Source organism: Lipophrys pholis (genome assembly GCF_963383615.2).
Source record: "Lipophrys pholis genome assembly, chromosome: 2".
Taxonomy (NCBI): Eukaryota; Metazoa; Chordata; class Actinopteri; order Blenniiformes; family Blenniidae; genus Lipophrys; species Lipophrys pholis.
In genome coordinates, this window is record NC_137636.1 from 10,800,547 (window position 1) to 10,827,865 (window position 27,319).

A 27,319-nucleotide genomic window follows, 5' to 3' on the forward strand; every position below is an offset into this window, starting at 1 on the left:
TAGCTTTGAGGTAAAGTGTGGGCAGTTTTAGCCAAGTTGTGTCAAAACTAAAACTTAACTGTAAATTTAGAATTAACATCAGTATTATACGAGTGGATGAGTAAAAAAACTATATCCAGTACCGTGTCCACTGTGGAAGCGAGTCCTCCTCTTCTCCTCAGACTTCATTCTGGCCTTAATGTAACCCTGGCACCTGCGCAGAAGCATATTCCCAAAACAATAAAAACCACTGTTGTCACTAAACCGGCCATCTCAAACCAATTTATGGAACTTGTGCAAAAAGATATATAATAAGCACATTTTCTGACAGCAGAAATCCCTGAAACACAACCGTTTATCCACTGGTCTTTCAACAGCATCAGCTTTATCTGGTTTGCAAGATTCAACAAAAACAAAAAGGACGGCAATTTTCTTTCTCCTGCAACCAATTCTTTTAGAGCAACTTGATCTTGCCTCAATGGTATTCTTTTTCTTTTCCTCCATTTGTCTATTTTTTCAGTATTCACGAAGCCCCTCGCTAAAAGCTTTTAAGGCTCAGTCTCCATAGAGAAGGGGACTTGGGACAAAAGCAGCAAACATTAGTATTCAGCAAAAATAACAATTTTCCCCTCAATGTGAGACTAGAAGACGTTACTCCTTATATATTGAAAGACACACTTTGAAGCGCGTTTATTTCATTACTTGTACGAAACTCATATCAAAAACTTCTGTTTTGATATTCAGTCAAGATGCAAAAGATGATCAATGAGGAAGTTTTTTTAATTTTTTTCATATACTGTAACTTTTTTGACTCCGTATCATCCTCTGTGACTCAGTCTTGGCACAACATAAAGCTGGAACAATATATGAAACTCATCCATGCAGTACAATAACAGGAGGGAGATAGCAGCAGCTCTCTGACAGACATCTGGACTGCTGTGATGCGAGCTCATTTACTGCAGTACAGTGTATATCAGCCAAAAATGAGGAACATTTATGTATAATACAAATTATTAATAATATGATCAAATATGGAATCAACGCCACTGGTTCCTTTGTGAAACCGTATGAACCAAAAGCCGGCTGAAGACAAGAATCTGAGGGAACCTGTGGAGGTTACTGGAATGAAGCAAATTGCTGGTACATGCATTACATGCAGAGTAATTAGGCAGAAAATTGGTTCAGCCATTTGGAAAATCAGAGTGCCTGCTTGGTGGCAAAGAGAGTCCATTAACAGACTTCTGCTTGTAGCCTGACTCTGGAGATTATGACAAGAGCAACGTGCGTGTGCGTGTGCGTGTGCGTGTGTGTGTGTGTGTGTGTGTGTGTGTGTGTGTGTGTGTGTGTGTGTGTGTGTGTGTGTGTGTGTGTGTGTGTGTGCGTGCGTGCGTGTGTGTCTTTCATACCGTCCAGTGATGAGGAGGAAGAGGGTGAGGATGACCAGCAGAGAGAAGCCTCCTACAGACGCTGTAACAACAACCAGAACTTGACCTTGATCGGCCACATCGGGATCTGAAAAAAAGTGGGAACCAAATGTGAAAAAAAAACAAACAATGAAATGACCGGTCAGTACATGTGAATATTATAAACTCTCCCCCAGGCTTTGGACTGCATGCTGGCACAAAGCAGCCTAGTCTTTCTTAAATACAACAACCTTGTTACAAGGATTACTGTTTTCTTTGTTGCCTTGATTATAACGGGACTCATCAGATTAAACAATAATTGCCAGATCAAAATATTAGTGTACTGTAAATAATAGAAGGCTCTTTTTATATTTCCCTCAGTTTCCTCTACTTGAACTTAGATGTTGTTCTGATCACAGATGAAATTAAACACATTTTTTTGGCATATCTCTGTCTCTAGTTTAAATTTTTCATTTGAAACTGTTAAGTTCGACTTCAAGAGTTCATCATGTTAAATATTGAGCAGCATGCCAAATGCACATGATCAAAATAAAAGCAAAAATAACAACAACTTGTCTTGCGATGTCCTTTATTCTATTTGCCCATTGAGCTCAGGATCTGTGCATTTTAATTCTGTATGCTAATGTTGTGCACCTTGATTGTGCTCCTGTCCACACACTGAACCATCATGGGGAGTGTTAAATAGTTTAGTTTTTTTAATTTACTTATTGATTTTTCTTGGCTAAGCTGAGTAGATTGATGAACTGCCCTGATTGGGAATAATTAAATTGTCTGTCAGAATCTGAGTCTGTGAGGAAGAAAGTTTCATTTTCTATCACTTTGTTGAAAAGTTGTTCAACTTTTTTACCTCCTATATACCAAAATAAACTGCATTTTGGCATCTTTGTCTTACCTTTGTTATTGTAGGCTGCTTATGTTTAAGGAATTGTATTCAAAACTGAGGAACGGTGGGTGAAAATTAGTAGAGACATTTCCTTGAGTAATGCTCAAATGACTTTACATAATTTGGAAGATGTGCATTTATTCAATGATCCAAAGTGAGTTTGGTTTAAAGTGAAGTAGAAAACAACCAGATATCTAAAAAAAACAACAAAAAAACCCCTCTTAATCAGCATATTTTACACGCAGCTACACGTACATGTCCATTACATGGCTCTGAATAAATGTATTCTCGTTTGTCAAGCTTGTATATAAAAGTCTTTATATACATCGCCTAAACTGTGTATTGTTCAGATTATTGATAGCAGTTTCCGAACTCTAATAAGTATAACAGCCCCTTCACAACAAGGAACTTATAAAGCTTCTAAACATTTATTTACAGTAAATTGCTCATGCACTAAGAAACACTGATGACTTTCGCTGATCCATAATAAAGAACAACCATAAAGTGCTTTTAAAATGACTCTATAAAGAAGTTGATCAACACGAATAACATCGTATCTTTGGCTTTGAAACTCTCCTCATCTCCTGTGCTCCGTTTCAGAATAAAAACTTGCTACAATACAAATTTAAATGACCGAGCATTAGTGTAATTCTCACTAAAAACATAAACAAATGCAAACACGGAGAAAACCACAATTCCCACAGGCCCACTCTTCCACTCTCATACCTTCTGTTGCAGTTGTGAACTCAAAGTTGGAGCTGTAAGCCGTGTAGCCAGCAGCAGTGCGAGCGCGTACATGGAAGACATAAACAGTCGAGGGTTTGAGGCCTGTTACCACCACACTGGGGCTTTTGGTGCGTGTTGATGAGTAACTCAGCTGCTCTTGCTCCTGCAGAAGCAGAAACAGATTGAGAGGAATGATAAACGAAACGGCACATTTTGGGAGGGCAGATAAACCTGTTACTGTATAAACCTGTTATCATAAATCCGTTATGTCTCAACAAAGTCACACATATCCTATTAACTACCAGGGCAGATGGTGAACGGAGCAGCGATAACAACACATTATGGATTCTCTACACTAATATTTGAGCTTCTGGATGCCAACAATGCACATTATTCATGTAATCACCGTGCTGCATTTCGGTCCTGAAACAACAGCAATATAAACTAATGTAACCACCAATCTATCGATGCAGTGAATATAAACACTTTCAAAAGTATTTTCAATGATAATCTATTAGGAAAAATACTTTACCTTCTCATAATATTTAACTTCATATTCCACTATGTCTGAGGACGGCAGTTCCATTCCTGACCAGGAGAGGGCAATGCTGTTTTGAGAGGCCCAGTCTTTCCTGACAACACCTACCAGAGCAGGACCTGAGGATGCAGGATGCAGGGTTGAGTCAAACTACAGAGAAGTAACTTTTCCAATGATGAAACATGAAAGTTAAAGAGTTTAGGTAGCAGCTGAATTTCATATAACTTCTTAGATGATGGATCTTTCCTGATGGGTTGAATCTTTTTCTGGATATTCTTAAGATCAACAAAAGATGATGAAAAGCTTATCTGACTTACCAAAGGATTTACTTATGATAGCAGAGTATCTGAAATGTACCTTTGTTAATACTAAAGATTGTGAGGGAATCAAGAAGGAAAAAAAGGTTTTTCACAGGTTTGAGACACTCAGCAGAGTCGCCTGTCCAAGAAGCCCAGCAGACTGAGGAAATACGTGATAACAGCCACTTCTCGGCTGCAATGAACTCTAAAGTGTATCGTCTGAGTTTAGAGACAGTACTGCAAAACACATTTCAAAAGGGCCTTCAGTCATCAAAAGAAAGATGTGAGAACTGAACGAAAAATTTTACTGCTCCGAACAGGAAAGAAAAAACCCACAAAAAACAACAACAACAAACATCAGAAATGGAATCCGTGGAAAGGGTCTGCTGCAATATGCTCCTCTACTCTCCAGCTTACAGTCGAGAGTCTCAAGTAAAACAGGGTTTGAGAAATGTTACAACCTGGTAGCAATCTCTAAGAGGAACAGTGTCAGTATCACAAGAATGCCCGAGAGGAAAGAAAGGCCAGGAAACAACCTTTTTAGTGTTCACCCCAGTATAATGTGCAGCCTGTGAGAAACACCTCTGTTAACCAAAGTTTGAGACCAGCAGCAACTTTTTTTTTATCATGTTTGTCATTAGAGCTGAATTTTGGGGGGAAATATTTTACACGAGGCTGCTGAGGACATCGCAAAATCACCTCACAGATATCCAAATATTTACCATCAATTATTCATAAAGCCTCAGCATGAACAGAATATGATTTGGCAAACTAATAGATCCTGTCCCTCTGTTGTTGAGCGTGCTGTTTGGAAGATCATTAATGGAATACAAATTCAGGACCAGCCTGGCGTCTGACACTGTCCTCATACTTAAAGAAGCAGATGAACCCTCCCACCCACCCTCACACACACGCACACACACACGGAGCCACCGAAGTCGAGGGCACTTCAGAAAAAAAAAAAAAGGTGTTGTGTTGTCGTATTGATGCATTTGGGTGCAGATCCGACCCTCACATCTTGTCAAAAGGCCAAGAGTTTGTGGCAGCTTCTTACCCGAGACACAACGCTTCACAGTTCAGTGGCTCGTGATGAAACAAAATAAAGAAAAAAGGTGCACATAGGAAGCTTGAATTTTATGCTGATTCCTGCAGAATCGGGAAGTCAAGGTGACAACCAACTACACGTAAGGTGTGCTCAACTTTTGCATCACAGCATCAAAATTAAGAAGCACAACTAAAAACATGTACACCCTTTAGCTGTGTTGTGTTGTACCAAAACTATGATTTTTTTCTTTTTCTTTAAATGGTTTAACAATGGATACCTTTTGAGAAGGGTAACAAGTTCTCTCATTTGTACAGTCACCATATGACATTACTCTATGGAAAAACTAAAAAAGAAGATTAACTGTCTCTCTTTTTCCCACATGCTGTGTCTGTCTGCCATGAAGGATAATCTGCGATATTACGCAGTTTGCAACAAAGACTCAATATAATTCTACATCAAATTCCACAAATTTTAAATACATTTAAACACATAGTTAAAAAGTAATGATGTGCAAATTGTTTATGATGTGAATTAAAGTAAATGTCTGCAAATAGAATAAGCAATAGTGATGATTTATAGTTAACATCAATGTAACCCTGTAGATGCAATTAAGATACCTGACCTACTTATGTATGTGACAATTACCTTAGTGGATAGGATTTATACCTGCTTCTGTATTTGTATATGCATAATACACATGTAGAGTAACGTGCTAGAGTTTCTATATTTTGCACATTGACATTTTTTACAAAGTGGAAAAACTCAAATAACCTTCCACCCTCTCACACAAGAAGCTATTTTAGGGTTTGGGACCAGTCAATCTGCTCATTAGATACCTTCTGCCATGGACGAGTGACTCAAAGAGAACAATTATGGTCATTATAGTTTAATCACAAGTCACACAGAAAAAAAGATAATTGAGAATCTATAAGCTCTAGTTGGTTTATTGGCAACATGTAAAAATAGGTTAACCCTCGACTGCAGATGCTCAAAGAGATGAAGAAAGGACAGGGAGAGGAGAGGGGAGAGAGGATGAGTGAACAGGGAGAGCTGTAAAGAAATCCCATGAGGTTGCATCTCCCCAGCATCTGAGCATATAAATAGAAGTCAGCCTTATTCCCAGAGCAAGGGGGGGGGGGGGGGGGGGGGGTTGAAGAACAGAATCCACTGGAGGAAAGGCGAAAAGAGCAAAGTAAGAGAGTAAAAAAACAAAACAAACATCCACTGAACCAGGACACCACAAAACAGTAGAAAATGTAGATTTAGCATGGGAGAACTTTGCATGACCTGTTGACACTGTTTGTGCAAGATGACGGTAGTACTGGAGTCAAAACGTTTTTTTAAATTATAGTTTTGCACTCTGTGAGGTAGGATATCTATCCATCTTATCCAACTTATAGTCGCTGGGGGCTGAAGTCCATCTCTGCTGACTATGGGTGGAGGCAGGGTAAATCATAGGGCAAACGCAGACTAGCAGTCACAGTTAAGGTCGTTTTAGTGTCATCTATCACCCTCAAATGGTTCTTGTGTGTTCTTATATGTGAGGAAAGGCACATATAAAGAGAAAGCCCCTAACCTCTGACTCAAGCTGGAGACATTCTCGCAGTGATTTAGATTAGTAAACGTCAGCGGGCGGTGAAAAAAAGTCTGAAGCAATTAAATTACAATTAACAACTGAATATGTTATTTCATTAAGCTAATATGCAGGTAAACGATACCTTACTAAAAGTACACACTCATAGATTTGATTCCGTAATTGTTCGCAAGTGTCTCACCAATATGCCAGTAAGTTATCAAAATACACCCAAATGAGGGAAGTTGCCGACGCGCATCATTCACTTCACTATTATTATAATCTACTTAAGTGTAGAAAACTGGATGCCCTCCCAAAACTACGTCAAAGTAAGAAACAAATGCAGTCGATGATTGATATGATTTTCAATTTATCATTTTCATTTGCATAGCAGCTGTTGCAATGGAGCCTTCTTGTGGCATTTTAAATCCAATAATTCAACATGAGCATGAATAGGAAACAATGTAAAAAAAAAAAAAAGGAAAAGTAACTCCAGCATATGTACTCATCTGCTGCAGCTTTCTGCTCGCATCAAACTTCAGATTTATCCGAATTTCAACATGTACTTAAAAAGGACTAATTCCTCTGTTTGGATCATTACTCAGAGATGACTAAAAATCTAAACGAGGTACAAGTACAATTTGCTTAAATATTACTAAAACATGTTAGTATTTTGTTTCAATGAGTATTTATTTGTAAAATAACCCAAAACAAAACAAAAAAAAAGAACAAACAGGAAGGATTGATAAGCACAAACTCATCCCATTAAGGAAATTGTACATGAGGCTTAATCAAATTAAAAGTTACTAAAAATCTGTGCACTTAAAATGAGACCTCACGAACATATGTCCAATCCTAAGATTACTAGCAATGGCTCAATAAATCATACAAATAGGTCTTACTATGCCAATGATTGGACTCATGTGAATATGATTTTTATTTCAATCATTCATCCATCTTCTACACTGCTTTATCCAGTGCAGGGTACACTGTGGTCAGCAGTCCATCGCAGGACAAACAACCAAACACACTCGCACACCTTTGTCGTGTTTAGAGTCACCAATTGACCTCAGGAGAATGGAACTCCCCACCCAGGCTTGAACCCACATCATGCTATGGAGTAACAATGCTCACCACTGCACCACTGTCAGTCCAAGGAGATCATGTCCGTCCTCAACTGGGACAGCCTGCCCACCAATCTTATGTAAGAATTACTTTTGCCAAAGACTGAGTCTGTATTTGTGGCTGCTGCTTCACGGGCACATTTTTGCCCTGCGCATCGTACATCTTACACACATTCACACTGGATTCTGTGTGCCTCTTTCCAGAATACCGCAGTGAACTTGGTGGGAGGAATCCTCAGTGAAAAACGCTCGGCTGAGCAACAACTACAAGGTTATTCTGAGCCGAGTGCAGTTCACTCTTCATAAACAGAGATGATGCTGCTCTCTCTGCTGACTTCAGAAGCTTTAGGACAACATTTGATGGCCTCCATCAGAAACCCACCATTGTGCTTAGCAGTGAAATTAATTCAGCAGGACTGCACACACATAAAAGGATGTTTAAAATGGTTACCTGTGTATTCTGAGGATTCATAATGAAACAGATACTGTGCGGCTGCAAAACTAACTGATCTTTCATGTACCACATACTCAAAAACACTGAAAGAAATCCCACATCTTCCTTAAGTGAGCATTATAACTTATCAAGGTTAGGCAAGCACACTGGCAACAGGGAAGAGGAATTATCAGTAATTCTGATTAATAGGTATAGCGTAATTAAAAGCATAATGAAGCATTAATATACAATTTACAAACAGACAGCACGCCAACAGAAAATAAATCAGTCTGCCTCCTTCTCACTAAGAAATCCAGTTAATTGCTAATCCTCCTTTTGATAGGCTATTATTTCATCATCGGCATAATATCACAATCAATTATGAGAATCACCTTGCAGTATCTGTTTTAATTGGCAATGAGACTGTCCATCTACAGTCCGGCAAAACAGAGGTTTGAACATGCACGGATTAGTAACGAGCATTTCTCTCCCCTCAATGACAGTTCTGCTTCATTTGAAACGACAAGCTTTCACACGCTTCAAGAGTGATTTGCACACAGTCAGATATACATGTATATGTATAGAATATACACCGTGTGTTATTCATGCAATGTATGTGCCATATATGCTTTGAAACTTGACTTCAAATAGACTTTCTAATGAAGAAGTTCTCTTAATGGATTTTTCTTTTGTTCACAGTTCAATTACACCGTTTATTGAATTTCCGATAAAACCTGTTTGTTTTCTTATATTTTTAACTCCTGACCGGAGCTTTTATTTTATTTAAAGTATTAGAAGTGAGAAAAAATGTTTTTAGTTTTGTCCTTTTCTCAATTAAAATGCGCAGTGCCGTGAAAAGATAGCAAACAAGATACCAGGATCACGTTACCCCGCATCCTCGCAGCTCGAACTTAAACATAGCATCATTGTACTCTCATTAATGAACACAGCTATAGCTATTGAATACATTTATGTTGATTTAAAAACCGGAGTATGGCAGAAATGTGTGTGGGAGAAAAAAAGAAATACCATGAGGAGACACGACGAATGAGCACTGGGTAAATGATTACCTGTACATATGCTGTCTGTAGGCGGTACATGTGTGCAAATGGCAAGTATGTGGTTTTTTTGACTGCTTATTTGCATGTGCACTGCAGTGTGTGCGTGTGTGTGTGTGTGTGTGTGTGTGTGTGTGTGTGTGTGTGTGTGTGTGTGTGTGTGTGTGTGGGTGTGTGTGTATGTGTGTGTGTACGCACGCATACAACATGTCTACTGAGGAAAAGCGGTTTGACAAGTTAATCCACTCTAAACATCCAGGGAACATCCCCACAGGCTGCTTCTCCTTCTCTGGAGAGATTATTTTGCATTCCTAACTTCCCTCCATCCGTCTGGCTGCCTGTGCCAGAGAAACCGGTAAGAAGTGACACATGCTGCTTACGCCTGACATCTGATTTCTTTAGTATGATGACAGGCGATCAGCATGCATTTCACTAATACCCCAATACAATACATCTTCAAGTGTGTACACAAGTGTGGATCAGCCATGTCAGTTATTTGAGGAAGACTTTTAATATGCAGGAGTATAAATATGATAATATTAGAAATAAAAATGTGAACAATTGTTACTGACTCATAAACATTGCGAGCCCCTAATCCTCACGGAGAGAGCCAATTGATAAATGAAGGTCAATAAGAAAATTATAAATTTGGGAATTTCACCTCAAAGAGCACCTTTCAGAATCACAGCTAGAACAGGCTGAATAACAACATGTTTAAAATGTGTTCTTCCATTCACTTCACTCAGCCTGGGCGCCTCTCTGCCACTTATCGATATTATTGCTGCCTCAATTCCCATAACATCTCACTGCGTCTGACACAGGAAGCTGCTGGATTTCCGGCTTTGTATTACGTACTATACACAGGGGCAGCATTTTTAACATTTTGCTCCGAATGACATCATGTTAGGAAGGTGTAGCGGTTAGTGCTCTTGCCTCAGAGCAAGAATAACTTGTAAAAATGTATTTTCAGTCTAAAATGTCTGGTAGGTACGAATGTGTGTCAGCTGGTCCAGTCCAGTGTACTTTCACCTGAAGTTGGTTGATGGGTGGTTGAATGGATGGATGGATGGATGGATGGATGGATGATTTCCATCACTGTACCTGTGAGCTAATAGCTGTTTTTGTTTTTTTTACCCTTATCTATATAGAACATTTCATTTTCCAGCAGTTATTCTGTAATCCCGAAGCATTCTTGGTGGGTATACAGTGTCTTACTGTCCATCATGTAGACTACACCACTGATCTTTATGAGTTAGAGTCATATCATGAGCTGACGGTGCAGATTTCTACATTGGTCGAGATTAAAATGTCTCAACAAGCACCGAGTAAACTGCGATGAAATTCATATTCATGTGGCTCAGGCAATGAACGTGAGAGATTTTCTTTAACAATTATATCGTAGGTTTATATTTGTTTGATTTGTTTCCATTTCAATATTTCTGCTAAACCTTTTGGGATTTCTTCTAAACGGCTGAAAAGCTACTTCTAAATGTTGCACTGTAGTCATGGGTTGTTCTCTCTCAAATCAAGAACGTCATTGAAAATATATCTAAACAAGGCATTGATTGATAAGTCTATAGAAAATAATTAATATCCCCAAATTTCAACAATCAATGAATCGTTTCAGTGAACTTTCAAGCAGAAATGCCATCTGGCTTAGTGTTCTCAGAAGAGGGCATGAACGTCACTTTTCAATGAGGGTAATTAATGAGCTCCTTTTTGCAAGCATTTCTCTGCATAGGAGAGTAAATATAATATTCTAAAGAGTGAATATGAATAATCATTTGGGCACAGCAGTGGCTGAGTCTTTTTAATTACAAAACAGCAGAGTACAGAACATTCAGAAAGTGACTTTTCATTTCAGCCCACACCGAAAATCACTTCCACTGTTTGAATGGAGGGATGGAGCTGGTGGCAGGTCCCATCAGTTGTCTCTAATTATTGATTCAGTGACAGACCAAATAAAACCAAGCTAATATTGGATCTGCTTGCTCACTGCACTCTGGACAATGCCAAACACAGTTTTAGAGATAAAGGAAACTCCACTGTTGGAAAGCACTTCTGTGGCTTTTTATGAGCTGATTGTGTCACATCACGTCTCAGGAGTCACAATCCGCCACTTAGAATTATTTTAGATGTTCGATAATTACTTAAGCTTCTGGTATTAATTCTTTTCTAGACAGCTTTTGACCTATTGATCTAGTGGGATAAGAAAAATAGTAGGTGTCATGTTCACAATTAAAAAGCCACAATTTGAAAATAAACGTTTATTCAACCTCAATGTTCAAAGAGCCGAGACAACATTATCAAATAAAACTTGAAAAACTACATTTCTAACTGTTTTGATACTTCCTTTGGTTTCACAACTAATCAAAAAGTTTGGAATGGATGGATGGATGGATGGATGGATGGATGGATGGATGGATGGATGGATGGATGGATGGATGGATGGATGGATGGATGGATGGATGGATGGACGGCAGATGACAGTGTTGCAGTCAATCAAGAGATACAAACTGAATGATATACCCACAATTTAGTATTTAAGTATCTATCACAGAAGAATGTTCAGTCTCATTCTCATCTGAATTTCATCCCAATACTGTCTTGCCGAACATGTTGAAAGAGGTGCAAATGTGTTCACATAGTACATCCCGGTATAATTTATTAATTCACTCCTATCCTTTCCGTCATCCCAACCGTGCCCATCAATTATTCCATCCATATACTTGCCCTTAAAATATAAGCGACGGGTTGAACCGCAGGTCTCCGTTTTTTTTCTTAATTCAAGCTTAAGACAATGCTCCCTGGTGAACTGGCAGCTGTGGTTGACCTGGGGTTAGCTGAGTTCTGCTAATTAGAGGTAGGTTCAGGTCACAGTGGCCCTGTCAGCTCTTTAAGGGTCACAAGCGTGTTTCACCTATTGACATATGAAACTGGATGGAGAGAGAAAGACTCTTGAACACATCCCAGGGTGCTCAGGAGGGAGAAAGGCAAATCTTGCAAGAGAAATGCTGCCGTATAGTTTCATCTGAACTCAGCTGCAATGCAAAGTGTTCTGGGGGTATGGATACGTTATTATGCAACTACAAACAGGCATGCATAGGCAATGAAGGGTGTAAAAGAAGAGTTTTAATTAATATTTCAAGGCTAAACATGGACATCTGAATCTTAACCTTGATAATGAGAAGAAAAAATATTGAGCAGCAGCAGGGTCTTTTAAACATCATTCAATCTCTCAGGCTGGACAGAGTACTGGAATTTCTTTGTCCACCAATATAGATTTTGCCCCATTCCAGCAATTTCAAAAAGATTATTGTCCCACACACACTACCACTATGAAACTCTTTGTTATGAAACTTTCATATTTGAAGAGAAAAGCTTGGATCAGATACTAGTTTAGATTACTAGTCCGAAATCTTAAGATTTTCTAAAGATGTGTATAAAATGGGAATGAAAGGTTTAATTAACTTTGAATTATGACTTCAGTTGAAAAAAAGAGTTTCTTCTCTAATATGTTGAAGCCCTCAAGTAAAAATAAATTGACTGTATCTTCCATTGAAGCCAAGAAAAAAACTAGATGGATCAAAATAGCTGCTGAATGAATTGTTTTGAAAGACGAGTCGAAAACGTCATCACCTCCTCCCTCCCCGCCTCTGGATCCCTGCCAGTTTGCATACCAGCCAAACAGGAACACAGACGACACCATCAACCACAGCCCTGGCCCACCTGGACACTAGGAAGGGGAATTATGTGCGAATGGTTTTTTTTGGACTTCAGGTCAGCATTCAACATAATCCAGTCCATAATCCCCTCCGTACTAGTCACCAAGCTGCAAGACATTGGACTCGCCTCCTCCCTGTGCAGGTGGGTCGACAGCTTTCTGACCAGCAGACATCAGGTGGTTCGAATGTGAAATCACCCATCCCCCTGACGAACCCTCAACATTGGTGCCCCCCCCCCCAGGGCTGTGGACTGAGCTCTCTGCTGTACTCACTATATACTTATGTCTGTGTGTCCACATCAGTCTCCAACACGTGATTGCTGATGACACAGCAGTGGTGGGTTTGATCTCCAACAACAATGAGAAGGACTATCTGATGGAGGTCACCCACATGGTGGACTCGTACAGAGACAACAGCCTCCTCCTGAGCGACAGCAAGACCAAGGAGCTGATTGTGGATTACGGCAAGAAGCAGCAGAGGGCGAACCACCCACTCAGGATCAGCGGGACCGAGGTGGAGCGAGAGGAGAGCTTCAAGTACCTGGGGGTCAACGTCACACAGGACCTGACGATGTCCTGTCACATCAACATCCTGGTGAAGAAAGCTCCACAGCATCTCACCTCAGTCGCCTGAGGGACTTTAAGCTCCCTCTCAAGGTGCTCAGAAACTTTTACACCTGCACCATTGACAATGTTTTGGCTGGAGTATCATCACCTGGATGGGCAGCAGCACACAGCAGGACTTCTTGGCCCTGAGGAGGGTGGTCCGCCTCATGGAGCGCACCATCGGAAACCACCCTCCACAACCTGCAGGACATTTACAACAAACGATGCAGGTTAAAGGCCAGGAAGATTCTGAGTGAGCCCACCCAGCCAGCCACCAGATTGTTCTCTCTGCTGTCGTCAGGGCGGCGTTACCACGGCCTGAAGGCAAACACAGAGAGAATGAGGAGGAGCTTCTTCCCTCAGGCTGTCCGCCTGCTGAACCGAGAAAAATAGACCCAACAATTTGCTTTTATTATTTTGTGGACTTGCACTACTGACACTGGTCTATCTACATTTATCTATTTATCTTTAATTTTTCGTGTGACTTAGTTTTCTTTAATATATTAATATTGTCATATAGTGTGCTATTTTCCTTATTTTTGGTTCTAAATTTGAATTTTTACATTTTTATTCCTCTATCCTATAAAGACAGTTGTTTCGGTGCGGAACATGTACTTAAAGCTTTTAACTGCCCATTATACTATGTATCATTGTTGCGTGAAATATATAAAGGACTTGACTTGACATGAATATCTGCTTGTCGTTATTGGAACAAGCCAACCAAACAGACAGAAACTGAAAGTGATCAACAAGCCTGCTACTCACCAGCTTGGTGTGTATTGACGGTGACGTTTGCCAGCGATCGGGCAGCCATGACCAGCGCAGACACACCGTTCACAGCCTCGACGTGGAAGGTGTAGTTGGCGTGCATTGCAAAATCTAATATCGCCACAGAGGTACCAGTGATACCAAGCGGGCGAGGGATAAACCGCAGGTCTGGCTCACAGGGTTCACACTGTGTCACAACAGTGTCCGTGTCGCTTCCATCACAGCGCTGGCACAGGACGTTGTAAGTGATGTCCTTCCTGCCTCCTGTATCACTAGGAGGCATCCACTGCAAGAAGAGAGCCGTGTCGTTGATCAATGAGACCAGGCTCCTGGGGGCTGACGGAGGCCCTGAAGAGAAAAGAGAAGTATTTGAAGACAACGACTCATTGGTAACTCACTTGTCACTTTTTTTTTTTTTTTTTTTTTTTTTAGAGATGGCTGTTTGTAGTGTCACATCATATGACCTTGAGGAGTGGACACATGGACACAATCAGATAATTAAAGAAGTTAGCAGCCTACAATATGTGCTCAATATGTAGGTAAAGTCAGGGTGTGTGCGGCTGGCTATAAAGGCATTCAGCTGTATTTCATTCTAACAGCTTGTGTCCGTTTCTTGAATAAAATTGTAACAGCTCATATTTTACCACATCTCACAGCTCTACTGTATCTGATTTGGCAAATATAAAAATGAACTGTTGAGATTGTGTCTTTGAATATATAAGAGCGGCGATCCAGCACGCAGCTTGTCAGTTTCATAGAGGCAAGTGTCATAAATGGCTATGTATGACTAAACAAGAGTTACAAAACTGAAATAAAGAAATTTTGAAAATGTTGGAAAAAATGAAGATTACATTATTTCTGGTGTACCACAAAAAGAGAGGCACTTTAAAAGTATTGTACTAACTTGTACAAGCCATGGTGGTGGGGTCTTTGAGAGCCCTGTAGAAACCTTTATCGCAGTGACAGATGGTGGCGGCCTGGTCATGGCTGGAGCTGTGTAAAGGACACTTGGAGCATTTGGTGTTCCCAGCATATGCTTTAAAGGAGCCCGGGTTACAAGCTGCAGAGAGAGCACAGAGGAAAAAGACCGTTCGAAATGCTTTGTGTTGCTCACACAACTGCATTTCTATCAGCTCGCACATTTAATCCAAAACTCCAGCTGCTCCTCTGCTCACCTGTGGTCTGACCTTATTTCCTGAGGTACAATAGATCACTGTCACTTCCTTATTAGAAATGCACTAAGAAAGAGCTTTTCAGATTATGGCATTGCAAACGCGCACAAACGCACACACGCACACACACACACACACACACACACACACACACACACTGCATGACATTATCACTTCAAAATCTGAACAGATGCTACAACTCTGAGTAACTTCAGGTTGAAACAATTCTGACAAACATGAGAGAAAATATCTGAATCCATCAACTTGGAACTTCTCACTGGAAAAAGGGAACATTTTACAGTGTTAAGTGAAGCAAACTTGAATGGCAGTATTTCCTAATGATGCTCTCTAAATGCACTCAGTCATACCTTATAGAAAACAATTTATCTTTATTAATCTAACACAGGTGATTTGGTTGTAATTGGGGACAGTACCTGACAGCAAAACTGAAGTTTTCCATATTGCTATACATTTTATAGTTGTAACATTATGTTTGATAGCATGTCGACATTCTCCCTATAGATTAATGCTCACCTACCAATGAACAGAGCAAAAACATAAAGAAATGAAGAAAGATGTCTTAATAACTCTCAAACAAGGTTCTTGAAATTAACTGTTTGCACAGTCACGTATCTAATGAATTATGGAAATATAATTACAGTCCGTTTCCATTCTAAAACCTCCATCCTTGTACATGGCCCGATAGCTGAGCTCCGTCTTCACCGTTTTCCATCCTTACACCGGTTCACCTTATATTTCTTTCTTTCCATCAACTCAACTAACTCTTCTTTTCTTATCTTTTCAATTTTTGCCCCAACTGCTCTGCCACATTTTCACCTTTTCTTGTTTTTCATCTTTATTCCAATATATTTTCTCCTCCCATCTGTCCTCCTGCTTTCCTCACCGCCGCTCATTCCCTTAAGGCTTATCAGAAGATGGCAAAACCGTTGCAGATTGCCTCCTTCTTTCCGGGCTTATCTCAGCAGAGGAGAATAAAGCACTAATAGCGCACTTATTTAATATTTGAGAAATTTGGGACATGTTTATTGCAAAGTTATTTGTTTGCTAATATTGTTGTGTGGGTGGGATAATAATTTCGGAATTAGCAAATAAATGTGCCAGCTACCGAACAGACAATGCAGTGACGGAGCAGAAAGGAAACCCACACAAGAATTCAATCAAGACTTCATGACAGGCTGCTAGAGGGGCTTCATATTATCAACATTTTAATATTTTCCCTGGTATTCATAAACAACAACAAAAGAAAAGCAGCAGCGTGGCACATCTGGGTAGGTCCTTCTTTTCTCACACAAGGTTATTGAACGCTTCCTTTAAGAAAAAAATACTATTTTCTCTCAGTATTAGACATTTTATTCTCTCATGAATGAGGTCTGTCAGTCAAAAAGTTTGTAGTAATCTACTCAAAACACTTGGTGATGGGTTATTATTGTTTAGTTTGTTGACTTTATAGAAATCATGGAATATATCCAAAATGTTGACAAACTTACTCATGAAACAGTTGAATTGTTCTGCTACACTGACGATAATGTCTTGTTTCTGCAGCCTGGAGAAGGGCATTCCTGCACGTTAGCCCCTGGAATATCAGAAGACAAACTGAACCGTTTCACATACACCTCCCACACACAGAGAAACATAACCTTTGACTCTCAAAGTGAATTTTGATTTTCTTTTCTTAAAATCAGTGATACATGTCATGTGGGAGTTGGATGAAAGGAATCACTTGTTCTCAGCAATGTAAAATCTTATGATAATAGCAGGATACTGAATGTGTAGGCTTGGCAATGGTGTTGGGAATTAACATGTTTCATTGTCTTGAAGGTCTCATGACACTTGGGCTATTTTCTCGATAGACAGTGCTGTGCAACTGGAGATATACAAAACACACACGTCTTTACAAACTTCTTTTTCCACTTATTTAAAATTGTATGTTTAAGATCCAACCAATCCATGAAGGGATGTTTCGTGATGTTTTTTAATAAGTCAGTCACAATTGTACTATCGATATATACGTCACATAATAAAGCGCGATGCTCCATCTGTGACAGTAATTGGTAGTCCCTTTACTGAACTTGACACTGAGTTTTAGGCTTGGTTTTTAATAGCACATGCAGTCCCAGTAAAGGGAACTCCCAGACAGAAAGATTAAAAATCAACTCCTGTGATGCACTTCGGTAAGATCCCTCAACTTGAACCTCAGTTGCATAACATGCTCATTAATGAGTCTCTGGTGGGAGTAGTGTTACAAAGTGGGACTTCCCATCAGTTCCAGTAGTGCCCCCACCCTCACAGTTTTTCACATGTATGTATAACTCAGCAGGATTTGCCACTTGTGCAAATCACTTTAAAAGATAAACAACAACAACAACAACAAAAAATATGTTCCCCAAAGACAATTTCTATGAAATGAAGACTGTTGACAAGAGACCTCAGACTGCAGATAAATCCATTAATACAGGATTATGAAATTTAATCCTTGGAGGTATTAAAGGCCTATTAGTGAAAAATACCAAGGGGCAAAAAAGTTATTTTTATGAGTGACATCAACATAATGTAAAGTGTATGAGCAAACTTTGCTGCAGGGAACACTGGGAGGAAACACTTAAGTGCTCGAGCTGTGCCTGTCGGGGTTGCAGGTTAAAGGACTCAAAACAAAAAGGGATCTTTAATAAAGATGATGAACACAAAAGAAAAGTTTCCCCGGTGGACAGCAACACAAAGTCCTACAATAGACAAAGTCATAACCAAAGAACTAGGAACCAGGTCATCACCAGGAATCCCAGAAGACAAAAAGCAAAAGGTGTTGCTTTGGAAAACAGACATGTTTGCAAGATCAGAAACAAGTGTTTTGACAGACGGACACAAAAAAGCAGACTGAAAAAGAGGGAAAAGTAGACACAACCGGAATAATCCGAAGCGGCGTCAATCAACCCAAGGAGGGAATACAACACCACATACTAAAAAAAGGAGGAGGATGAGAAGTGTGAAATGGTTCTACTGACTTAACATAGATAAAGACAAGTGAAGTTTAAAGAAACGTGACAAGATTACAGCGCACCAAAGAAAACACATACAAAATATATACTATATCACTATTGTGACCATTGTGCTGCCCCACATATCCGCGGTACCCACATACACCCAAATACATGGCAATTAGAGAGAACATGTAACCACCACTACTTGCATTCATGCTTATGCACAATTTAAAGAGACTGGTTAACCTTCAAATGCACATTTCTAGGCTGTAATAAAAAAAAACAAAAAAAAAACTGGGTATCCACTCCAACCAGACTCAAATTACTGACATTTTAGCTGTGAGGCATTTCATTCAAATCATTGAATTCCACCGGCTCCATCTGCTAGAAAAATGCAGTTATTGAAACAGTATTACGTCTACCAATTGTTTTTCTCAGCAGAAAAATGAGAAATAACTTGCACTAGCGCCGTGCAGAAAAGAATTTGCTCCCCAAAAAAAAAGGAAGTAACACACAAGACAATAAAACCTCATGAAATGGTTGGACTTCAGAGTAAAGATATGCAAAAGGGGAGATGAGATAGAAGATTGACATACAGACAAATCTCGCCAAAATCACGTTGCTGCTTAGCTCCTAATGAGAAGAGTAATTTGTCACAGAGTTTCCAATTTTTGAGGGAACCTCATTCACATGGATATTACTTTCCTCCCAAGTGGAGGTCCTGCCAAAGGCAACAAACACACAGATTCATTTAAAATTCCAGCTGCTCCCTGCTCTCAAGTATAAGCTGGGAAGATCACCACCAAAAAGCAATCACAACACTCATAGCACTATTTCTATCAAAAAGTTGGAAAACATATTGCGCACACAAACACACAAATACACACGGGCACACCCACCCACGCAGAGACATGCGAGATCCAATTTGTTTAAAGTCACTTCTTTGGGTTTTCGTCAAGCCATTTTCCTTTCTCATATCTTTCTCGTGAGAGAAACAAAACACGGGCTCCTTTCCAGGGAAAAAAAAGCTCTTCATGTACATGAAACATACAACAACAATGATTAAGATCATTTTTAAAAGCAGAGCCACTCCATTAAGAAATTCTTCAGTCAGTGAATTTCACTTTTCGTTAATCAACCGATTGTTTATCGTCGTGAACAAAAGGAGGACGCTCTTACTTTCCACAAGTCAAAATGCAGAAGCAGAAAAAGAGGAGTGCAATCAAATCCACAGATCTGAAAAGCTGGAAGCAGAGATGAGATGCACAGCCTGGCAGAAAATGCTACACGAAGAATAAGTTTTTGTTCCCATCAGGAGGACTCACTTAAATTGAATCCGATTACTGAAATCTATATTCTTCATTTCGTTTGGCAAGTCGGGATCCGTGCAGCAAGCAGCCGCCGCAACACTGTTGCATCACCGTCTCAAACTTCATGTGAGGAATTTGATATGAGGTGGCAGAGATGGTTGTGATATTCTTCACTGGAGTAGAAAGATGGATAATTTACCTAAGCAAAAGTAGAGAAATGTACAGGTTCTGAAGTATACTCAATTTTTTAAGGGGTGCTGCTGGTAGAGGTGTACAACCTGTTTCAATCAATATCAAATCTTAATATGTCTTAACTTTGATTGTTTTTCACATCATTTTCAATTATTATGACAATCACTGTTGAACTACTTGTGTTTTCATAAAATGAATGACTTCAGTTGTCACCTGACAACCGGTATGAGTATTAGGTCTCGTGAAAAAAACAACAACGAAGTTGTACCCTGAATAAACATATTCCAGCGTTTGGGTTTGGACAAATTGTCCGGAGTGAATGGGAGGACTGCTTTGATTATGTCACTGTAAATCTGAGTCCTTATAGAAATTGAAAGAAATAACAAGACACTTTTAAGAATGTAACAATAGAAAATACAGACATTTCTGTTCAAAAGTCGAGATCAAAATGTCACCAAAATGTAAGAACAAATTATTTGTGACTTGCCTCCTCTGGTTGAGAGAAGACTTGACAGAGCGCTCTTTAAGATTTGTTTGTTTCTTTCTACCTCGTGCAATTTCACCTTTCATAATCACATTTCCTTGTTCCTTTTAAGTACTCCTCACTTCAATATTTAGTTTGGCTCCTTAGTCGTTGATGTGAAATTTCTGTCCTTTTCTGCCTGAAAAACGCTCCTGATTGGAATCAAAACTGAGAGCTGATTGGTGTTCTGATTTTCTTCAGATCCTGTAGGTAGACATAGGAGACTGTCGGTCCCCATGTGTTTCTGCGCTACAACAACGTGCATCGTAATTTAATCTTTCATTTTTGGGGGGGATCTTCGTGTATTGATCAGCAGCGGGCATTTAGTTTCCTGGCAGCTGATGTACAGATTATTTCAGTAAGAAGGTCAGAGATTTTAAAAAAATCAAAAAGTATGAAGTGAAGGGCATGTTTGTCGTTAACCGAGCTTATAAGTGACGGAAACACTATGTGCTCAGCACTGCCACCTACACAGAAGCAGAGGTAATGCTCTAGTTTTCAATTTAATTCGACTGGTTTGGATTGGATTGTTAATTTTCAATTCGATTCGATTCAGTTCAATTCAATTCAATTCAATTCAATTCAATTTAATTTAATTTAATTTAATTTAATTCAATTCAATATCATTGCTTAAAGGCACTTTTGCTGAGAAAAACCCAACAATTACACAAGAACAAGCATAAGCAAAAGGCACTGGCAGCTTTCTGCTGTTCATTTGCAATTGAAATACATTGTCTACTCTTTCGAAGACTGCTATTATTCAACCCATACTAAGACAAACAATCTGGATGAATCACTTTGTAAAATCATACCTGTTTCCAGTCTGTCGTTTCAAAGTAATGGGGAATTTAGGATTGGTTCTAACCAGTTGAAAGATGTTATTAACCCCAGAAGCATTTCATAAAGTTATCTGTCTGGTTTTAGAAAACATCACAGTACTGCGACTGTTCTCAGTAATAGTCCTCGAAACATGTACAGTTTCTGACATACTTATGGAGAACACAATTTATTTAGATTGACTTCAAAATCCTCTTGGCATCTACTGTTTTTCAATGTTGTCAATTATATTAATCTGATTAATCTGAATTCTATGTGAAGTTTGGCGGAAGCTCATAGTGATTTTATGAGTTTAACCGTGACATTTTCCAGGGATCAAATTTAGGCTGAGTAGTTTTTAATCTTTATGTGAGTTTTAACAAATTTTATCAGTAGTCATCAGGGGAAAAGTACTCTAAAGATCAACTTGATGAACTGATTAAAAAAAATGATCTACACATATCTTATTAGTGACAAGAATTGAGAACGCAACAAGAACAAGAAATATGCAAATGTGATGATTTGAAATAATTGGAATGAAATACGGATTTTCTTTGTGGCACAGTGCTTTTTATGAAACTTTTGCTGACCGCACGTCCCCGGTGTCCCATCAGGCACAAGAGCATGAAGATGTTTATTTGTTTAGTCTCGCAGGTTATTTCATTACACGTGCAAGTGGGCTGCATCTCATAGACTTCCATTTGTGCCAATAAGCATGCTTGAGTATGAAACGAGTGATGCCTGGAGATGAGAATTAATTAACCGACATGCTGCACAAGCCGACGTGAAAGCCTGGCCAGGACCGGTAAATCAACCCCAACACTCGCTAGATAACCAGTGGAAGCTGGCTGGAAACTCATAATGAACCATCTTTGTCCTGTGGTGAAAAGCATCAATTCAGAATTGATCTCCCAAGATGCATCGCTTGCCCGCCTGCAGGAACGTGATGATGCGCCAGCTTTGAGATTTCAAGTTGTTTGGGTGAGTAGAGTTGGAAGCTTTCTCTTGGCTTTACGTTGTCAGAAACAGATGGAGCCAGAGACTATGTTTACTCTGGTCTCCCAGCTTTGATATGCAGATGGGAAGTTCACAGAGAATGAGTGATGCTCTAGTCTGGCAGTGCTGTGTTAGAGGCCAGAGTAAACACAGTCCTCAATGGACAGAAGAGGTGCTTGGTGACTCGGATACAACCAGGAGACGTATTGATTTCTTCATTTACAATTCCATCTTACTTGATTTTGAGGTCACAGGTTTGTTCTTCTGCCTGGAACTCACGAGTAAAACACATATATTCCATTTCTAAAAGTCTATGATGCATGATGCATGTCTTACAGCATTAGACAGGAAGAGTAAAATATCTGATGGGCTTTATTGTGTCACTCTAAAATGTTAGTGACTGTCAAATTTAGTGAACAGGGCAGAGGGAGTTAAAGTGTTTTGGGTTCAATATAATTAAAAAAAAAAAAAAAAGTACAGGCTGTGACTGCAGCGAAAAACTGACTCAAAATATTTGAAGTTTTCAGCAATGTGAGAGTGTAATCACTCATCCTGCTGGTGGGTTTTTGCTCTTCTGCTCTGATTCAAATGGAATTTGAAAAGACATCTCTATTAGCCTCCCCTGCAATTCATCGCCGCCTTTTGAATATGATGCTGTGACGAAAGGATGTGGAACAAATAGCATTAGCACTATGATGTTGCCTTATCTAGGTCATGATATAACCAGCCTATCTTTGAGTAATCCTCTTGTGGCTGACACTGAATGAAAGGAATAGAATAATAAAGCGCTCGATTGAGATGTCAGAACAGTCTGGCAGAATGCTATTGGGGTGGAAAGCAGGGTTTGATAAGCGCTGATGCCTTTGTTTAGGCAGCTGGGAGGGAAAGATGGACGTGTTAGTGCAGAGCTCTGCTTATATTTGGGAGCGCTAGGGCTTTCCCTATTCTCTCTCTCTCACTCTCTCTCTCTCACGCTCCCTCCCTCCCTCGCTTTCTCTCTCTCTGCCTCTTTTGCTCTTTCCCCATGCTGCCTCTCAGACAGCTTTGATCACAGTACCCTTTGAAGCAGTGTTCCAAAATGAAAACGAGGAGAAAGCAGAAGTCATCGCAAGTTCATACCTAAACTTCCTGCAACTACTTGCAAAGTGCACATCTTCATTACAGCACAAGCCCTGGCAGACCTATGGAAATTATTGATGAGAAAAAAAATAATTGGCCATGAATCCTTGAAGTCATAAATCATTAATCGTAATGCCATAATGCATTGTTTCTATTGACCATCTCTTTTAACAGTAATGAGTTCAAAGATGTTGTTCCAATCAGTGCACAGGAAGAGAAAAACAACTAAACAGCTTAGCAGTACCACTGGTGTTCTCTACTACTGTAGTATTTTGAAGAGGAAATTGCGACGGTGGGATTGCGCTTGTTTTGTTTCAGACTAACACTCACATGATAAGATTGGATTAAGTTTCATATGTCCATCCACGGAAGAGACAACCTGGAAACTTGTTTCGAAGTCTTGCATTGGCGCTGCAAAAATGAGTTAAAACTGACTCATGAGAAGAAAATTAATCAGCTGCAATTTTGGCAGAGAAGCAGTAATTTCATGTATTTCAGGCACAAACATCCTCCGGTTGAAATCCTGCAAATGTTGAACTGTACTTGAACTGCTGATTGGACAGAATGAGCTATTTGATGTCCATAGTTTGGGTTCAGGGAAAGTTATTGCACTTTATTTTTTGTCTATGAGACCATAAACAAGGAAGAAACTTGAAAAAAAAAATTAAGAAAATGCTTGTTACATACACTTTTTAAATTTTTTTCAATGTTGTTGTTTTTTTTGCATGCTGGGGACAGATGGGCTCTAGTAGCCCTAGGAAACTGTACACCAAGAACTTTGCATTCTGACTTTCATCTGCAATTTAAATACACTGAATGTCATTATAGTGGCTTTGATCCTTTTGAAAAGATTGTAGTATTGGTGCTATTATGGTTCCTCTGCCTTGCTCTTATTTATAGTCTCTGTCTTATTGTGGTATTTACCATATAAATGATCAATTCTCGTGGTAACCTTACAACCATAATCAAATACAGTTTGTTCTGCCCTTGTTGATTTCATGATGACTCAAACAGCAAATATTCAATCGTTGCCTATAAAAAAGGAAGCTGAAGGCACATCCCCAGCAGCAACATATTCAAATATAGTTTGCTGATCAGAACTAGACATGCTTCATACATAATGTGTATACCAGTGTAGATGCCATTTTCATATATATATATATATATATATATATATATGTGGTTATCTATTCATAAGGTTGCAAAACAACCTTGGGGTTTTAGTTCATGGGAAATATTGCAACGATGTAACAAGGCATTTTGATTTGTTACCTGTTTAATTTTCAAGATTAGATGACCTATTTGATCTATTAGTAATGCCCATATAGGTTTTCGGGAAAATATATTCAATCATCCCAATCTAAAATTACATTACAGTATTACTGTCAGCAAGAGGTACGTACTCACGGAGGGCTGGCAGTTTGTTAGCAGCGTACAGCATATATGGCTGTAAAAAGGCTCGCACTTATCATTTTCCAAGTGCCAAGTGGGTTATTGCTGCAAGAGTTAGTGACCCATTCATCGCAGTGGCTGCCAAGATCCCCTTGACACTGTTGCAACTACAGTACAATTGAACAAAGCAACTAGAGTCAGCCAAGGCGGATGAAAAGGGAGGGTATGGATAGGACCTATACGAGGGACACCATTGAGAGGGCTGCTCCTGAGCTGTCGTCTCATCCGTAATCTCTCCTGACAGGCTTCTGTGTTCTTTAACTTGAAATGATTGAAAGTGAGAGCGAGAGAAAAGATAAATAAAAAGCAGATAAAAGAGACAATGATAAAAAAAAGAAAAATTACACCCAAGGAGCAAATAACGGCGATATTACAGGCTGTCCTACATATCAGCTGTACTAATGACCGCTCCAGTTCTCTCTGTAAAACCCTGAGTAACTACATCACCACAGGGGTACTGCATGAATTTCCCGTCAACCAGCAAAGACTTCTGTAAATCTGCAAAATGTGGTAAGTAACACGTACTACTATTCTATTGTAATCATACAGCCGGTGTTGCTCAATCCAGCTCATGCCTTAATAGCAAGCAAAAGTGTGAATGTTGTAAATGAACAGGAAGGTTGGGGGAGTTTTAGGGATAAAAAAATAAAATAAAATAGTTGCAAGCTAAATTAGCTGTGAAACTAACAAATGAAGGCAATTAGCCAGCAAGCTCCAAGCCTGTCTGCACAGTCTAATTGAGAAACCAGGCCAAAGACTATCTGGAACAAACCAACTGTTTCTTCAACTTTTTTCTAATCTGTTCAGCTGACAATGGGCCACATTTAGGTAATGCTGATATGACTAATTAGAGAGAGGGCATCCCGAAAATCCATTTGCAAAAGCATTTTGGTATTTATAGAGGCTTTTAGGTTTGGAGTGGTTTTATGTAAATGTTAATTGGCCGGATGTTTGCAGTTATCCACACAGAATGATATTTGTCAAGGGAACATTGGACATAAACACCCAGAGTCCAAAAACAACTTGATTGTTACGAGAAATTGCTTTCCCATTTACACCACGTAATTGACAGAGTCCAGAGAGGTCCTCATGAGGGCCAATGTAATGATTTTGAAATGCCAGAAAAGTCTGAGCGATACACGCAATCTCTTCCGATTTGAATTGTTTTCAGCCACTTTGAGGGAAAGGATGACAAAAACAGTAGTGAGTGTGAAATAAAAGGCAGGCATGAAAGCAGAGGAATGAAAGGGGAGCAGATCGAGGGTAAACAAAGTGGACAAGAGAGCAGAGAAGATGGCGAGGGGAGGTGGAGCTGAGGGGAGATGAATGGAAATGTGGACGGAAAGGATCAGACGAGGATGCAAGATCTTAGAGTGAGAGGAGGGAATATCAGCACTGTAAAGTCAAAGTCCTGCAGATGACTGGAGAGGCCCTAGAGATCTGTTAGTGATGCAACCCCTCTTCTCTTCTCTTCTCTTCTCTTCTTGCCTCACTCTCTCTACCTGCAGCTTTACCACACTGAAGATGAAGCGAACTGTTCTAAATTGAGCACAAACACACACACACATACAAACACACGTACACAAACACACACACACACACAAATCCACAGCGAGAGGAGCGTCTCACCTCGGCAGTAGCCGTCGATCTCCTCGTGGCCAATGCTACAGACACAGCGGCCCAGTGGTACCAGCCAGTCTCCATCGGCGCCACAGTACAATTTTGGTGTGTCCCTCTCCTCTGCGTTGTCCACACATGCACCCCTGACTTCAACCAGAGACGACGAGTCCATATGCGGCACCGTGTCAGGAAATTCTGCCAAGTTCCTTAAAGTCGATGGGCAACGTTTGTAGAAGACCTTCAGGGGAGAAAAAACAAAACAAACCAAAAAAATAAATTAATTGTTGAAGTATTCCCCGGAATAAAAGTTCATAGCTGCAGTTTATGCAAACTTAAGTCACGCCACCTTGCTCACTGACCTTGACAGACACAAGAGCGATGCACGCCCCCACATCTTGAAAAGCCAAGTAGAAGCCCTTCTGTGTCACTGGTCCCACCTCCCTCACCTCAGTATTGAGGCGAAGAACGCGATCTCCCAGATCGGTTTGTGTGAAGCTCTCGTCTGCTGCTATGGTGTCCACCTGGAAGGCAACAACAACAACTTAATTACTTTTATTGAATGATACCAGTGTTGCATCCGAAAGGTCCTTTGAGCAAGACGGAGTCGATAACCAACCTTGGCGTAGTCACTCGGACGAAACCTCGTGGCTGCAGGGAGCGGTTCTTCTGTCTGCAGGTAAAACAGATTGAAGGTTTCCTTACAGGTTCCCGACACCCAGGGGATGGAGTTGCAGTCTCTCAGTGTGAAACGCAGCTCCACATATACCTTGGATTAAATAAATAAAGACAAACAAATAAGAAAATATATCAGTGATCACTACATTTTCCAGGATCTTTTAAACATCAGAAGAGGGATTGTAGTTTTCCTGTTGGTGGTGAGATTTCCCTGATAGTCTCCATATGGCTGCTACATACTGGCCAGTTCAAAAGTATAATATAATGA

General features: G+C 39.8%; 1 protein-coding gene across 1 annotated transcript in view; it reads right to left on the reverse strand.

The window, feature by feature from the left end:
* LOC308127148 (ephrin type-A receptor 6-like) overlaps positions 1-27,319 on the reverse strand; it is a 59,346-nt gene that overhangs the window by 6,722 nt on the left and 25,305 nt on the right. The window contains exons 4-12 of the mRNA XM_080491984.1: positions 26,993-27,142; positions 26,736-26,897; positions 26,386-26,614; positions 15,085-15,240; positions 14,178-14,528; positions 3,545-3,669; positions 3,013-3,175; positions 1,386-1,491; positions 123-193 (exon numbers count right to left, since the gene is read on the reverse strand). Coding sequence (XP_080348110.1) covers positions 123-193; positions 1,386-1,491; positions 3,013-3,175; positions 3,545-3,669; positions 14,178-14,528; positions 15,085-15,240; positions 26,386-26,614; positions 26,736-26,897; positions 26,993-27,142 — 1,513 coding nt within the window. The remainder of the gene's footprint in view (positions 1-122; positions 194-1,385; positions 1,492-3,012; positions 3,176-3,544; positions 3,670-14,177; positions 14,529-15,084; positions 15,241-26,385; positions 26,615-26,735; positions 26,898-26,992; positions 27,143-27,319) is intronic.